The sequence below is a fragment of the Balaenoptera ricei genome, chromosome 8 (assembly GCF_028023285.1).
Source record: "Balaenoptera ricei isolate mBalRic1 chromosome 8, mBalRic1.hap2, whole genome shotgun sequence".
NCBI lineage: Eukaryota > Metazoa > Chordata > Mammalia > Artiodactyla > Balaenopteridae > Balaenoptera > Balaenoptera ricei.
In genome coordinates this window covers 4,853,441-4,870,784 of record NC_082646.1, presented here as the reverse complement: position 1 = coordinate 4,870,784, position 17,344 = coordinate 4,853,441, and the positions used below count along the sequence as shown (strand labels likewise).

General features: G+C 38.3%; 1 protein-coding gene across 5 annotated transcripts in view; it reads right to left on the bottom strand.

Annotated features, from left to right (window-relative positions):
* The window catches only part of ARHGAP32 (Rho GTPase activating protein 32), a 275,222-nt gene that overhangs the window by 10,920 nt on the left and 246,958 nt on the right, over positions 1–17,344 (bottom strand). For all 5 annotated transcript variants that reach the window (XM_059930040.1, XM_059930043.1, XM_059930042.1 and 2 more), the window contains 7 exons: positions 13,893–14,037; positions 13,367–13,449; positions 5,652–5,759; positions 4,848–4,993; positions 4,038–4,233; positions 2,323–2,468; positions 642–713 (listed from right to left, as the gene is read on the bottom strand). In XM_059930040.1, the coding sequence (XP_059786023.1) occupies positions 642–713; positions 2,323–2,468; positions 4,038–4,233; positions 4,848–4,993; positions 5,652–5,759; positions 13,367–13,449; positions 13,893–14,037 (896 nt within the window). The remainder of the gene's footprint in view (positions 1–641; positions 714–2,322; positions 2,469–4,037; positions 4,234–4,847; positions 4,994–5,651; positions 5,760–13,366; positions 13,450–13,892; positions 14,038–17,344) is intronic.

Below are 17,344 nucleotides of genomic sequence, written 5' to 3'. Positions count from 1 at the left end.
TTCTAAAAATTAGTACAGAGTTGCAACTATAACCCGACTTATGCTAAACGGAAGCTAAGAAGTTATTTTCAAAATTTTTTAGTTTTGTTCTCCAAGTTGCGATCAAATCCTTTTGTACTATTTACCGTAAAATTTCGGCCCCCATTTTAAGCAGATTCACTTCAGGTTGCCTTTTCCTGGTACTAATCATCCTCAGATAATGAGGGCTGCCTCTAACCAAAGTGATGTACGAGATTTAACGTCAGGTTAAATTGGCAAGACAAAAGACTACTGGTCTAAACATCAAAACGGCTTAATTTTATACTTTGTAACAAACATTGTGCTCTCATTGTGAAATTTAAAGAAAGAAATACTATTAACACCATTTTCCGCTGGGCATTAATAAATATAAATGGTTAACTTAAAACACTTCACCTATTTTTATGTAAATTGAATAGCAATCATGTCAAAAATGAAGAAATTAAAGACTGGTACCATATTAAAACATCAATGGACAATGCTAAATATCAATAGATACTAGTATTTTTAGGAAATTATAGTCTATAGCCTATTTATTAAGCATGTATTTATAAAATATACTTAATTGTGTGTCCTTTTATGAAATATATTCTAGAATAAAACAACTGACGCTTTAGTCTCACCATCGGCTGCGTGGAGGGAAGAGAGGGACTCCTCACTCTTAGCTGAGCGCAAGGTCCCTTCTGCTCTGCCACCTGAAGAGTCGAAACCAAACAGTGTCAGGCTTTATCCACCGTTACATATGTACTGAAAGGGAACGGTGCTTTTCTGTGCACATATTTAAACTTCCAAGAGTAATCATATTTTTGCAACCATATTCAATTTTGCTTTGTATTTTATAATGTGTTGTACTGTTTTCTCAAGTGGTTTCCTATGTAAAAAATCTTTTCTAAAGGATTATGAACTTGAGAATAGAGATGAGTTTTAAAACTTGCTTTTATATTTCCTAAAGATCAGTATGTCTTGAGATGATCTCATACTGTTGCAGCAAAAACAGAAATGAGACTTTTCTGATAAACAAGAAAAATAAGCAACAATGCACAGGCTGGGGAAACAGCATAAACAGCCCTGAAAGAGTTAAGCAATCCTGGTTATTCTTTAGCTGTTACTACTAACAAATACTTGTAGCTAGACATGTCCTTCACAAAGCTAATTACTCTCTGATTCCATATGTATTGTACCCTGCACCTGGCATTTACTCTTGCTGCATTCTCTTGTAGCAAATCACCCCTTGTAGCTGTTTACATTTCAGAAAGAAGGTCGCAGGCTGATAACCCAGAGATGAATGGACCCAATTAACAGGCTGCCTGACGCCAGCAGTGACTGTTTTAAAATACTGGAAGAAGAAGAAGAATGCAAGACCTTCACCACTTTGATCCTATCACTTATCCTTGGGAGTTCCACCTATAAGAACCCCTGTAATTCCCCAGGACAGGGGGGCACAGTTCTTGAGGCACTAGCCTGCTGTGTCTTCCCTTCTGCCTGGCAGAAAAATAAAGCCATCTCTGTCTTCCTCCAAAATCTCTGTCTCCATATTTCTGTTCGGCATCGGTGCACAGGGAAGCCGATATTTTGGCAACAAAACTGGATTTAGGGTGAGCCCTAAATCCAATGACTGGTATCCTTTTAAGAAGAAAATATGTACATGATCGCAAACTGAATGAATGATGAATTAAATGAACTGTATGTTGTATTTCTAACATTACCCAAGAAGTAAGCACTACTTTCCTTCCTAGATTCAGAACCTCTTAATATCGGTAGATTTAAATGATTTTTAAAAGAGCAGTACTTTCAACAACACAGTAATAGATTTATCTATCCAATAAGATACTCTCATCAATGAATCATCTGGTAAAAAGATACCTTCTTTGGTTATAAGACTTATAAACTCTTAGAGGCATGTTGAAATATGATTTTGTCATTTTTAAAATCTATAAATATGTAGACTAGTAAGTTTAAATACCACAGCAGTTATTTTTTATTACCAACAATATACAAACTACATTACAAATATATTGTGAATTTTTAACCACATTCACACTATATATAGTCTATATAGTTTCCAAAGGAATTGGGAACTTCTACACACTTATATATAATACGTATTTGGGGATGAAGCACTGGTCAAAGAAGACAATTCACGTGTAACAACACAACTAGGATGCATCCTGTTGAAGCCTGTTATAACAATGTGGTGAGTTTGTGTCTGAGTTAGAGGAGAGCCGCATTCTAGGCTGGGAAGCGTGGCCCCGCAGGCAAACTGCTCCCGCAGCGCAGAGAGAAGGGAAGGCGTGACACACTGACCTTTCAGAGCCATGGCTTTCATCTCTGAGGGCTCACTCTCATTACGCTGCAACTTTCGTTTAGAAACAGATGATGATTTCCCCAGGTTGAAAAAGGAACGCCAGCTGCCCACAGGAGATTTTTTCATTTTATTTTGAGGCCTCCTCCTATGAGAGAAAATAATCTGTATTAAGACACCCAAGGGGCCACCTTTACTTATGGACAAAGAATAAACGATGGAAAGAAGCAAGCAGCCTGGAGAGGCCCAGCCGACACAGTACACCCCCACCCTGCACAGAGCTCTCTCCACTCAGCGCGGCTGAGCCGTGCAGCTGAAGCAGGAAATGAAAATTACATGTACGAAGTTTAATTGTAGTAACTAGTTTCACAAAGATAACTTTTATACAGATTTTCATATTTGGATCTAACCTCACAATCCATGAAATAAGTGAGAATAAGACATATTTGGGAATAGAAAATATTAAAACTCCAAAAATAAAACAGAGTTGAAGAAAATGATTTTAGGTGTGAGGAAAGAGAATTAAGCCAAAAAAGAAGAAAAGTATTAAGAAAAATAACTAACATATACAGAATGCCAGGCGCTATGCTAACTGTATATGTAGTATCTCATTTAAGTTATATAAAACCATATGAGGTAGGTATTATTATTCTCATTTTACAACTGAGGAAATTATGACACTAAGAAGTTGAAGTGACTTCCTTAATGTTGTAAAACTAGTAAATAATGGAGTCAGAGTTGGAACCCAGGTCTATCTGTATCCCAGCATCGACACTCCTGATTACTATTCTATAAAGAGGTTTTTGAGAAAATTGTAGAGGTATCATATAAATTCAAGAAACTGAAGATAAACTTAGAATGACAAAGATGTTCTAACTTACTATTGTCAGGACATTTTAATCAAGGGAAATGAAAGGAATTTAGAGAAGTATACTAACATGCGGAAATAAATTCTCAACTTTCATTAGTACTATCCAAATCCACGGAGTTGAAGTCCTCACATTCCTATGTAATAGCCAAAGCAGGAACCCGAGGTCAAAATTAACTCACATACATTAGTCTTCCCACAGTAACTTAGTAAAGAAGATATAAAAACCGTGTTATTATCATTTCTTTAGAGAAACAGAGAATAGGAGCTGGAAAGGACACTGAGAGAGTGAACAGCAGTGGTTCTCAAACTCTGTCACACATCAGAACCACCTGGAAGGTCTGATAAAAGACTGACTGCGGGACCCCACCCCGGAGTTCTGGTTCAGTGGGTCTGGGGTTGGGGCCGGCCGAGAACGATCTGCTGGTCGGGAGGTGCCCTGTGAGGAGCGCTGGTCTACTCTGAACTCAGTGGGAACCAACGTCACGCCATTATCCATTCACTGTTTTTTGAATAAGCTGTCGCAACGTTTATTTCTAAACTAATTTCTCAACAACATATTTCAGAGAGAAAATGACACCCGACATACAGGAAATGTATCATTTTTCCTAACAATATTCCCTGTACAGCAGACCTTCCTCTCCTTTCCAACAATGACATGATGTTGTAATGCTTTTCGAGAATCATTCACATCAGTCCCTATGAAGTAACATCCAGAGTCGAAGGAACAGGTTTTTCTGGGACTGGCACAGAATCAATATAGTAATACGAAAATACAAAAGTAAAAGAAAAGAAAATAACAAATAGCCATGAAACGCACATTTTTGAGGAGGACTAAATGAATTTTACCTTTCAGGTGGGAACTCAATTATGGTGTGAAATTTTCCCTGAAGTGCAGCAGGTCCTTCTCCTACTTCGATATATTTGTTTTCAGTCACAATTGGAGAATTGACCTGAGCCTGTGTTCGTGCCTGGGCTTCCTCCAGTGTCAGCAGTTTGGTGGATGGAGATGAAACCAGCAGGGACTTGGGTCTTGATAGAGAAGCTTTGGAAAGAAAAAAAAGCAATGAAGAGAGTCAAACTTTATGACACGGGGGAAAAAAAATACAAGTATCTGTGGGTGTGTACAACAATCTGTGTACCTGTCCATCCATCTATCTCCCTTTCTGTGTTGTTTTATATTTTCTTCATTAAGTTTTTTAAATGGCAAAAGTAATAGAGCCTTATACTAAGTGAGGAATAGAAGATACATACCAGGTTATTAACAGTGATAGATATAAATATAAAATTCCTTAAGTAATTTAACTATTTTCCTTTCTTAAAAGATTCTAGGCAAGGCCTAGTATCATTCATGTATTTTTAGTTTTGGAAGGAATTTTACTTCTGCTGCTCTATATTACATCTTTATATACATCAATAATAGGTGACATGATACATTTTTTATGGGCCATGAACTTAGATCATGATAGGTCTAATACTTAGTAGTCACTAAAAACATACAAAATAACTGTTATATTGTGCATTTTGGGGAACAGATATAAATTAGCTGCTTTCTACTAAGACAGATTTATTAAACTGAGATAAGAAATGCAGTTTCCCAACCTGGTAGAGGTTTTAATACATGTTCCTGGTAGTGAACAACATCTGTTAGAGCCCTACCTGCCCCTTCCTGAATGACCGCGCTGATCTTCCCGCTGAAAAGGACGTCAACATGATTGAGGATGAACTCAACAACCACAGACTGAATTCTCACTTCCATGAAAGCTGCCGTCCCACTGAAGCAGGCAGATTCTATCTGTTTTGATCTGTGGGGTAAACAACATTACCATCATAGGGTCCCCAAAACAGCAGTCTTAAAGAGCATTATTTTTTGCTTTAAGTGTAAATCACAGACAAACCAGAGGAAGAAAGCATACTTTTACAGTGCCTTGGCTAAACCCCGATTGCCTGTTTTAGGAAGATGCTCATAAAAACAACATATTAGTTTTACTTTTTAAAATTATCCTTGGGCTTCCCTGGTGGCGCAGTGGTTAAGAATCCGCCTGGCAATGCAGGGGACACGGGTTCAAGCCCTGGTCCAGGAAGATTCCACATGCCGCGGAGCAACAAAGCCCATGTGCCACAACTACTGAGCCTGCACTCTAGAGCCCTCGAGCCACAACTACTGAGCCCGCATGCCACAACTACAGAAGCCCACACGCCTAGAGCCTGCGCTCCACAACAAGAGAAGCCACTGCAATGAGAAGCCCGCGCACCACAACGAAGAGTAGCCCCCGCTGGCCGCAACTAGAGAAAGCCCGCGCACTGCAACAAAGACCCAACACAGCCAAAGATAAATAAAATAAATAAATAAATAAATTAATTAATTAATTTTAAAAAATTATCCTTAAGGAACACTGATGAATTACTTTTATTTAAGGTCACTCTGTTTCTACTTCAGGTCATAAGTCAAATGCAACTTACCTTAGCAGGTTTGGAGCCCAAACAATTGCTAGGTTTTTTGCATGCATATTTGTGATGGAACAATAGTCAGCTAGAAGAGACAAGTGTCTCATTAGGAACTCCAGCGTTCTGGAAAATGAAATACAACATATTAACAAAAAGAAACACCATGTATCAGTATAGAGCATAAAAGCTCCACTAATTAACTTGTAAGTTTTCAATGGCAACATGGAAAAAGAAACCATACAAACACCAGCAAATTTTTTTGCTGCCTATTAGGTTTGAGTATTATTACTGCTACAGAACTGTCCGAATATTATGGATTCTACATTTTATGTATGATAATTACATCTACAGAATACTAAGAAAAAAAGTCTAAGGCAGATACAGTAAGAAGTGCAAGTTTCTGATAGAACTGGCTCAGAAAACGAAACAGCTTTAGTTTTAAAGAAATCTTTAGGAATATTTGCTCCTGCCTGTTAGAAATTTAGTTTCAGGGACACCAGTGAAGTGAATCCTCCACAAAATTTAGTTTCTAGACAAATACTATCAAGAAGTTATGCTATTCTACTTGCAGCAGACATGCTAACAGGAAAGAATTTAAACTTCTCTTCTGTAAAAGAAAACAACATTTCACAAGCCTAAAAAGAGTTAAAAGAAAAATTCCAGTAGGTACCAAGGGGGAAAATATTTGAACAAATAACATGCTCTTGGAATAGAAAGCCTACTTCAAATCCTAATATCCTGGTTTATCTTATACATTCTAAGTGTGATTTATTTAAATAATTTTTTATATATAGAGAGATTAAACAATAGGGCAGAGTATTTTGGGAAATAAAGCATGATCAGCTTAAATGTAAGTCAAGTCAGATAAACACAGAGGTATTACCTATCAGCTTACAAAACTGTTAAAGACAATGAACAGGAGACAGAAGTTTAAGACTATTATTTGAAACAGAAATTAAAGTTAAATTGTGGTCAACATATAAGCCTTCAAGATTCAGATGAGCCTGACATGAATTTGAGAAAAGGAAGATAACAGCTCAAGGCACTGTTCAAGAAGCCTCTGCAGGGGATCTCACCAAATTCTCACAACAGACCCCACAAGCACAGTGTTACCATCCCCATTTTATGGGCGAGAGAGCCAATGTTGGCCCAGGTTACAGAGACAAGTGGTGCTGGGATCAAATCCAGGTCAGCTTGGCTCCAAAAGTCTGTGCTCGTCAATAGCACTGAGTATCTACTCTAGCTGGCAAAAAAAAAAAAGGGTAATTTTCGGTCCCTCTTCTGTACAAGTTAAATAAGGAAAGACACACAGACAGAAGTGAGGCTGGCCTGGAGACAATGTAGAGACAGGAAGCTTGAGAAATGTATTTAGAACACAATGTAAAATTTTATTATTTGGAGTCGGAGGAGTAGAAGAAGGAAGGTAAAGATCAAAGCACTTCAGAAATGTATTTTAAAAGAAATGCAAATTAAAACAAAAGACACCATTTTATTCACACACCTAACTGTAAAGATTTACATCTAACTGTAAATCTTTACATCTAATTGTAAAGATTTTTTAAAAGCTAAAGGAGAATTTTAGTCAGAGTGCCATGAAATGAGCATTTCATATTTAGCAGAGTATAAACTGCATATACCTTTATGGAATACAAGTTGAAAACTGCTTTATGTTGGGAAGAAACTTTTAAGATCTTTTGATTTCCAAGAATTCCCAGGTTTTTATCCTAAAAAATAACCTTGATTCCCCAAAAGATTCAGGTAAATGGATGGTCCTCATAGCAGTGTTCAAAATTGGAGAAGAAACTCCCACGATACAAATAGATTAAATAGGCAAATTAGGGGAAACGTTTATATAACATATGGCCCATTCACATGAAAGAATACTATTAAGAATCATGTTTTTCAAGAACATTTAAGGAATTAGAAAATGTGAATGTTAAAATCTTAGAAAGTCTGAATGAAAAGAGATATATGAAGTAGGAGATACACAAATTACATAGAAGAAACTAGAATATAAAAACACATTACATAGGAGATAGATGCCAAGGAGGAAATATGTATACAGTGAGTAATATGTATGAAACAGGTGGGCATACATGGTAAGGTAATATAATGCACATCAGGAGAAAAGAGGATAATATTAGGATATACATATTCTATATACATAGATATATATCAGCAATCTATAAAATATATAGTGTACAAAATATGTAAAGTGCATATGCAATATATAACTGCACATTTACTATGTGCAAGGTTTCTATTCTGAGAATACAGTGATAAGACAGGATTCGTGACCTCAGGAAGCTTATATTTTAGACGGGTTATATCTAGAATAGGCAATACAGTAAATATAAAAAACATATAGAAGGATATTTGTACAATATATAATATACAGCAGGAAAGGTACATAATGTTCAAGAGGGAAGATTAAACAGATAGCAAGGGAGCTATACATGTAATTTCCTGGGGAAATACCTATATATTATTAAGAAATATCTATATAATAAAGAAGAATATATACTTTGGTAACAGAAATATAAATAATAGTAGATAAGATAAGCATAATATAGTAAAAAAGCTATATGTATCAATATAGTAGGAAATATATATGTATGTGTATGAGCATATTTTTATATATATATATATTCACACACACATTTATGTTTCTGTGTATGTGTGTTTGTAGAGATAAAATACATAACAAACTTAAAACATAAAGGTACACGGCAGACAATAACAATGATAATAATAATGGTTATTAACTCATATAAATAGTAATTATTTAACAGGCCTTGTTCTGAGTGCTTTCCTTTTAATATTCGTAACAATCCTATGAGAAAAGTACTATTATCTCTCTCTTACAAACAATGAAACTGAGTCCACAGAGGCAAAGGAACTTGCCCAAGGTCACAAGGTCAGACAGCTAACACAGGCCATTGGCTCCAGAAGCCCTACATTATAATTTCTATAATATATAGAAATTATATATAATAGGTGATATAAATGTACTACACTGCAGGGGATAAATATATAAGGAATATAAATAAAACAAATGGTGGGAGATTATTTGTATAAAATATAAAATATATAGAAGACATTTGTACTTCACTATATGAGAAATATATACATATATATGTATACAATATACACATGTATATATACATATGATATATACATACATACTCTTTCTCTCTATTTATACACACATATATACTCTCTCTCTGTATGATATATGATAGGGTTTCTTCCTCCTCTTCTTACTGATGTTCTCTTAATTCACCCACAAGATTAACCAATAACCCTCTCAATTCCCTCTGTAAAACGTACTGATGATTGATGTCCAAGGCACAATAAGTTTCTCTGGCTAACATACTGAATACTTAGACTAATATCATTTGAATTATAAGCTTACCTAAAGCCAATGTTAAGTGTTTCTATGACTGTTTATGCAAGGTTACTTTAATTCATAGTTAAGTTAAATGCTATCAACATTTATAAAACAAAATTTTAAAAAGATTTCTATGAAACCTCAGTGGATGCTCTGCAAAGTCTTGTATAAAGGTGAGCTGCCACATGAGGAGGAAACAAGTACCGTGAGGAGCAGAGAACAATTTAAAACAAAACACAACCTGTACTGACCAATAATATTCTCACAGAGAGAAGAGACAGATCCATGAATAAGAATAGAATAGGATGCTATAAAGCAGAAACATTCGGAGAAACAAGAAAGAGAGGGAGCAAGGGAAGGCAGGCAGTTAGCTCTCAGAAGCAATTTTATTTTTTAATCATGAGACGGACTGGAGGAAACCCACATGTGGAAACTGACAAAGAGAAGGTGAGAAACTAAAAGAGTTAGTTCAAGAGTTAAAACAATTCCAGAAAGAGAATGAAGAAAAGGGATGAGGTTTACGCTGCAGTGAGAACCATCAAGGAAATAATACAAGAAAATTTCTCAGCAGTTTCTAAGCCCAGTGAGTGCCCAGAGCAAAGAATGAAAAAGAACCCACTCCAAGATGAGTCACTAAGGAAACGGACCACTAGGTATGTTCCAAATTTAAAAACATCCAGAAAGGATATACACAATACAAAATAGATCATATAAAAAAGTAGCACTCTAGTATCAGACTTTGCTGCAGCATTTTTGCTTAGATGCCAATGGTGTAATACCATCAAAATTACGGGAAAATACTATTTACAGACTAAAATTCTATAGCCAACTATCAGCCAAATATTCGAGGAGAATAAGAGCATTTTCATATCAAAGTCTCAAAACATTTACCTCCCATACACCTTTTCTCACGGAGCTACCGAAGACGTACACTAGGAAAGCAGGGAGTAAAACATGGAAGGTGACAGCCAGAGATCCAGAAGAGAAGGGATCTAACTCGTGAAGAAAGTGATGGAGGGAATTTCCAGGAGGAAGGTGAAGGGCTGGAGCTGCGTGGAGATCCAGAGAGCAATCAACCCGGGCAGAGCAGTGGGACAGAAGGCACCAGGAGGGGTGTTTTCATGGGGAAAAATTTCTTTTAAAAGGTTGCTTGATATGTTTAAATACAACTAAGGGAACATCCACAGTTCTGTGAGAGAGTCAGGGGACGGACCAGCAATCAACAGATACTCAGCAAACCAAAAACAGGCCATCACTCCATGAAAACACACAGTTATCCCAGAAGGGAAATAAAATCCTAGTATACTATTAGATGCAGCTGTGAATAACAGTTAAGTAGTTACAACAACATAGAAAATGAACTCTGGCTGCACACCAAATGCTGATACAACCAGACTATGAAGAGGAGAGAAGGGGCCGTGTGTTTGTGTGCTATTGGGGGAGGGGAGCTACAGCTACATCCTCATTTACCACAAAATGAAGGCAAATAATTATACCTAAAAATGAAAAATCAGGAAATAAAAACATACGCATGCTATTTAAAAACAGGGGAGTAAACTCTAGAAGTTAAGAGTTGAGAATAATAACTTCTGGGTAAGAGAAATTAGAACGGGGAGAGGAGACTGCTGGTTTTTTGTTTTTTTTTTTTAATTTATTTATTTTATTTATTTTATTTATTTGTGGCTGCATTGGGCCTTCATTGCTGCGCGCAGGCTTTTCTCTAGTTGCGGCGAGCGGGGTCTACTCTTCGTTGCAGTGCGTGGGCTTCTCATTGCAGTGGCTTCTCTTGTTGCGGAGCACGGGCTCTACGCATGCAGCCTCAGTAGTTGTGGCACGTGGGCTCAGTAGTTGTAGCTCGTGGGCTCTAGAGCGCAGGCTCCGTAGTTGTGGCGCACGGGCTTAGTTACTCTGCGGCATGTGGGATCTTCCTGGACCAGGGCTCGAACCCGTGTCCCCTGCATTGGCAGGTGGATTCTTAACCACTGAGCCACCAGGGAAGCCCCAGGACTGCTGGTTTTTTGCTGCCAGCTTTGCATAAGTGTTTGACTTTTTAAAACTATGTACATAAGTTATATTGACAATTTTAATTTAGAGAGAAAAGATATTCGCGTAGTACTTCATGTAAAACTATAAAGAAGCCTCGGCTTAAATCTAATCATCTGTCTTGCTACACTTTATACTAAAAAAAATATTAAAGGCCAGACTCATTCACACATTTGATCTCATTACATTAAAAAGCATCCTCTTCAGAAGGTATTGTTAGTATTGTTAGTATTTTCACATATATGGAGATTGATGCCTGGAGAGGCCACACAGCTAGTAAGTGATGAAGCTGGAAATTCAAACTTGGGTCTATCTACCAAAGCCAATATTCTCTGTATTGCGCTAGGTTTCTTTTTCTGGTAAGTTAAAGAAAGCCCTAGTCCCCCTTAAAAATATTTTTTAATAACTGTGTATTGATCAGATTTGTCTTCTCAACCTTCTTTTTCAGGGCTAAACACCTAAATTTCTTGAGCTTCCTTCACAAAAGTTCTTTTGAGGTTTTTTTCCACTCTTCAGTGGGTCCTTAAGACCCCCGCAAAGTTCTCACGTTCCTCCTAAGACAGGCCACAGTAACAGGACAAGCCAATGCTGAGTCACCTCCTGACTCGACTGCCAGGCATTTACAGCTACAGAGTTGACTAAAAAAAGTGCTGATTTTTAATGTTGATTGAAAATTTTCATGTTGATTTAGTGCCAAATTTAGTGCCAATTTAAAAAATATATATATGAACAATGTCATTTTGAAAAGGTCAGCACTAAATTACTTAATTTGTTAATTACTAAAACACCTACTGAATTTAATTTCTTGTCAATAACTGAAATTTTAAAATTTTATCTTTTTGCTTCTTTGTACACTATAATCAATCCATAATTTATGCCATTTTCTTTCTCTCACTAAATGGCAGTCATCCTCCATTTTATTCTGTCTTCTCAGATATAGCAAAAGTATTTCTGAGAGTCGAAGCTAACATACAAATTAAACTGGGTTTTAAAAAGCAGCAACAAAAGAGAGGGTTCAAAATGGTGGTGTAGGAAGATCCTGAGCTTACCTCCTGGCACGGACACACCAAAGCTATAACTAGATACACATAGGATGACTCTCTCCACAAAAGACCTAAAGGCTGGCAAGGCGGCTCTTCTACAGAAAGGACAAAAAAGCGGGGTGGGAAAGCCCCACTGGGACGGAGCGGAGGGGAAAGGCGCAGTTGTGCCAGTTACCCCCACCCACGGCGGGTGGCCCACAAGTGGGAGGGATATGACAAACATGGAGCTCCCCTCCCTGAGCTCTGACCCCACCTCTGCCAGATCTGGACGGTGTGAGCACCCCCCCTGAATGCCTAGTACTGGGGACTGGGGGGCTCGCGTTTCTGAGCCCCAGAGCACGGAGACAATCGGACAGACAGGTGTTGTCAGGCTGTCACCCCCAGGGCACTGCGGAGACAACAGACCCCCGCCCCCAGTCTCTCAGCAGCCACTCCTTCAAAACTGGAGGAGACAGCTGTTTCAACGAATACGTAGAAACAAACACAGAGGGTCAGGCAAAACGAAGAGAAAAAGGATTATATTTCAAATAAAAGAGTAAGACAAAACCTCAGAAAAAGACGCTAAATGAAACAGAGATAAAGAGTTCAAAGTAATGGTCATAAAGATGCTCACTGAACTTGCGAAAAGAATGGATGAACAGAGAGATCTTCAACAAAGAGAAAAATATAAGAAAGTTCTAAACGAAGTTACAGAGCTGAAAAATAAAATAATCTAACAAAAAATATACTAGAGGGATTCAAGAGCAGACTGGATGAAGCAGAAGGATGGATTAACGAGCTAGAAAACAAAGCAATGGAAATCCCCCAGACAAAACAGCAAAAAGAAAAAAGGAATTTAAAACAGTGAAGATTCCTTAAGGGTCATCTTCTGGGTAAACAAGTAAACAGGCACCCAGCAGTGTGTCAATATTTTGGATTTATTTTGGATTTAAGCAAAGCAATTCACAAAGTATTCACACCTGTGGTCATACACCCACTACCTTCAGCAATTTCTCAGTGTCTCAAAAAACAAACGAACAAACAGGCTCAGTCAACCATCCATTTGTTCATTCATTCATACAACATTTGTTAAGTGCCAACTGGATGCCAAGCACTGTGCCAGACCCTGAGAATACGAAGACAAATAAATACAAATGTATGGAGAAACGGAAGTTTAAAGAGTTAGAACTCCAAGTAAATTTAAACAGAAACCCCAGAACCCACTTTTACACAACTGACTTCTACTTTTGGCTGGTATTTTACATGTGGTTTACCTGTAGTGTGGAGGGGGGAGCTGCTGGATGACATCATGAATTTTTATCAGCCTTTCTTCATCTGTTGCTGCTGAAACAGCATCCTAGAACAACCATAATGCAAAATAAACTATTAGGCTTTGTTGGTAAAGATGAAAGTTCTTCATTTACAATTCAGTTTCACTTTGAGATTAATTGACTTTACTCTTTGATGCTGAACTATGAAGAAAAACAATGTAGTATTCAAGGAAGTAAACTTTGTTTCCACACTAAATAGATACTGAAATCTATTAAAAGATAATATTTTAAAAACTTTATGATAACCAGTATCGAGGGTTATAAGATTAGCGGCTCAAAGTCAGAAACCGAAAGAGTGAAAACAGTGAAGACTGTGGACCAGCTAGCAGTAAAGTGTTTTTATTTTCTTTAAAGGACCCCTCTTCCTCATACAACTATCTCATATGACCAAACCAATCTTCACACGCTTTGGAAAAAAAACACAGCAAAACTCCAAACAGAACTTGACTTAAAAGTGACTTGTACTCACAGAAAACTTCTCATACAGCTGGTAGGTGAGCAAAGGGTTTGGGAGCTCTCGGAAATACAGCTTACACAGGGAGCCCACGGAATGGATGTCTTGAACATAGGGTTCTTTTGTCAGGTCGGGAACATGTTCAGAGTCAAATTCATGGCTAAAAAGATAGATGAGAGACAACAAAACTATTTTTTTGAAAGAAAAGCAAATATGACTTTAAAACAGAAAGGAAAGGTCCAAAGTATTAACCTCTACCTCAGTGAGTTAATATTTTCTTCAAATGACTATATTTCATACAAGTTATATTTGGACTTCAGTAGTAATCAAATGTCTAATCATGAAACAAGTGTTTTTCTAAATGGAAATTAAGGGAATAGCTTTAATATTAAAATGGACAGAAATCTCTGAAATGTGTGTGAAAGAGAAGCTCTTACCACACAGATCTGAAAACAGGACTTCTAATTCCTAATGGTTTAAATACCCAATGTTTTGGCAATTCTGAAAACTAGAGTTGAATGGCAGCTGGTCCATGTGTGACTATGTGCAGAAATTCCTCAGGTACAAGAAGTACAGTTCAGGAATGCTTTATGGAAGAGGGATAAGGAAGCCAGAAACAATATAAAGCAATTCCCAGCTGACACCAAATTTTAAAAGAAAGCAAAATCTGCAGCACTAAAGTGAGTGAAATAAAAACTGTGCTCAGAACACTAAGGCAGATTAAGCTCACTCTGAGGAGGTTAACTAATATTAATCTACAGACATGAGACCACTCATGAACCTAGAGGATTAATGTATGTGGACAATCTTAGTATGAGATTTGCTGCATCTGAAACTAAAGACTGAAACCTTTTTCCGTACAAGAATCAATTTGAGGAGGCGGAGTCAAGATGGCGGTGTGGGAAGACGCAGAGTCAGCACCTCCCCACAACTAGGGCACCTGCCGGCTGCTGGTGGGGGGCTCTGACCCCAAGGAGGCAGGAGGAACCCCGAAGTGAACGAGTAGGACGCAGGGGGACTGAGGGGGGAGGAGAAGTAGAGGCCAGACAGGATCGGCGCCCCTGAGGGCGGGGAGATCAGGAGAGGCAGGCGGGAGGGGCCTCCAGGAGGAGCGGGAGAGGAGCGGAGGAGGGCGTTTGCCCCGCCCACTTGGGAGCCTGCTGAGCTAGCAGGCTGGTCCCCTGCCCTCCAAGGCCTCCCCCTACCCCCAGCCGCATTGGTCCTGGGGGCACAGGAGGGAGGCTGGGAGATCAGGAGAGGCAGGCGGGAGGGCCTCCCAGACCGGAGGAGCAGGAGAGGAGAGGAGCTCGACTGCCTCGCCCACTAGAGCCCAGGAAGCCTGCTGGACTCCCAGGTGAGGTGCCCCGCCCTCTGAGACCTTCTGTTCCTTGAGCCTAAGCCCCACCCCCCACAGCCCCCAGGGCCTTTTCCAGCCCTGTGGGTCCTAAGCATAGGCCCCGCCCACCACCCAAACCTCACCTTTCCTTAGGCCCTGCCCTCCACAGCCAAGGCCTTTTCTCCCTTTTAGAAGTTTTTTTCCTTTTCCCTCCTCCTCTTTTTTATATTGTGGTACTGAGGTTATCTTCTGGATGTTGATTCATCTATATTTTTATTTTTATAACCTTTCTAACATATCTGTTAGTTTCCTAGTCTAATTTTATTTTTTACTTTGTTATTGTTCTTTTTTTGGCTGCCCCACGAGGCTTGTGGGATCTTGGTTGACGAGCCAGGGGCTGGGCCGAAGCTCCTGCAGTAGGAGCTCTGAGTCCAAACCACTGGACTAACAGAGAACCTCAGACCCCAGGGAATATTCATCAGAGTGAGGTTTCATGGAGTTCCTCACCTCAGCACCAAGATCCAGCTCTACCCAACAGCCTACAAACTCCCGTGTTGGAAGCCTCAGGCCAAACGACCAGTAAGGCAGAAATACAATCCCACTCAAAAAAAAAAATAAAAATAAAAAATGAGAAAGCAAAAAAATACATCACAGATGAAGGAGCAAGGTAAAAACCTACAAGACCAAATAAATGAAGAGGAAATAGGCAATCTACCTGAAAAAGAATTCAGAGTAATCATAGTGAAGATGATCCAGAATCTCGGAAATAGAATGGAGGCACGGACTGAGAAAAAACAAGAAGTGTTTAACAAAGATCTAGAAGAACTAAAGAACAAACAGAGATGAACAACACAATAACAAATGAAAAATACACTAGAAGGAATCAATAACAGAATAACTGAGGTAGAAGAACAAATAAGTGTTCTGGAAGACAAAACAGTGGAAATAACTGCCGAGGAGCAGAATAAAGAAAAAAGAATGAAAAGAACTGACGACAATCTCAGAGACCTCTGGGACAACACTAAACACACCAACATTCGAATTATAGGGGTCCCAGAAGAAAAAGAGAAAAACAAAGGGTCTGAGAAAATATTTGAAGAGATTATAGTTGAAAACTTCCCTAACATGGGAAAGGAAATAGTCAATCAAGTCCAGGAAGCACAGAGAGTCCCATACAGGATAAACCCTAGGAAAAATACACCAAGACACATCTTAATCAAACTAACAAAAATTAAATTCAAAGAAAAAATATTAAAAGCAGCGAAGGAAAAACAAAAAACAACATACAAAGGAACCCCCATAAGGTTATCAGCTGATTTTTCAGCAGAAACCCTGCAAGCCAGAAGGGAGTGGCACGATATACTTAAAGTGATGAAAGAGAAAAACCTACAACCAAGATTACTCTACCCAGCAAGGATCTCATTCAGATTCGATGGAAAAGTCAAAAGCTTTTCAAACAAGCAAAAGCTAAGAGAATTCACACCACCAAACCAGCTTTACAACAAATGCTAAAGAAACTACTCTAGGCGGGAAACACAAGAGAAGAAAAAGACCCACAAAAACAAACCCAAAACAATTAAGAAAATGGTAATAGGAACATACATATTGAAAATAACCTTGAATGTAAATAGATTAAATGCCCCAAACAAAAGACACAGACTGGCTGAATGGATACAAAAACAAGACTCATACATATGCTGTCTATAAGAGACCCACTTCAGACCTAGGGACACATACAGACTGAAAATGAAGGGAAGGAAAAAGATATTCCACGCAAATGGAAATCAAAAGAAAGCTGGAGTAGCAACATTCGTATCAGATAAAATAGGCTTTAAAATAAAGACTGTTACAAGAGATAAGGAAGGACAATACATAATGATCAAAGGATCAATCCAAGAAGAAGATATAACAATTATAAATGTTTATGCACCCAACATAGGAGCACCTCAATACATAAGGCAAATGCTAACAACCATGAAAGGAGAAATCGACAGTAACACAATAATAGTAGGGGACTTTATTTAACACACCACTTACACCAACAGACAGATCATCCAAACAGAAAATAAAAAGGAAACACATGCTTTAAATAACACACTAGATCAGATAGATTTAATTGATATTTATAGAA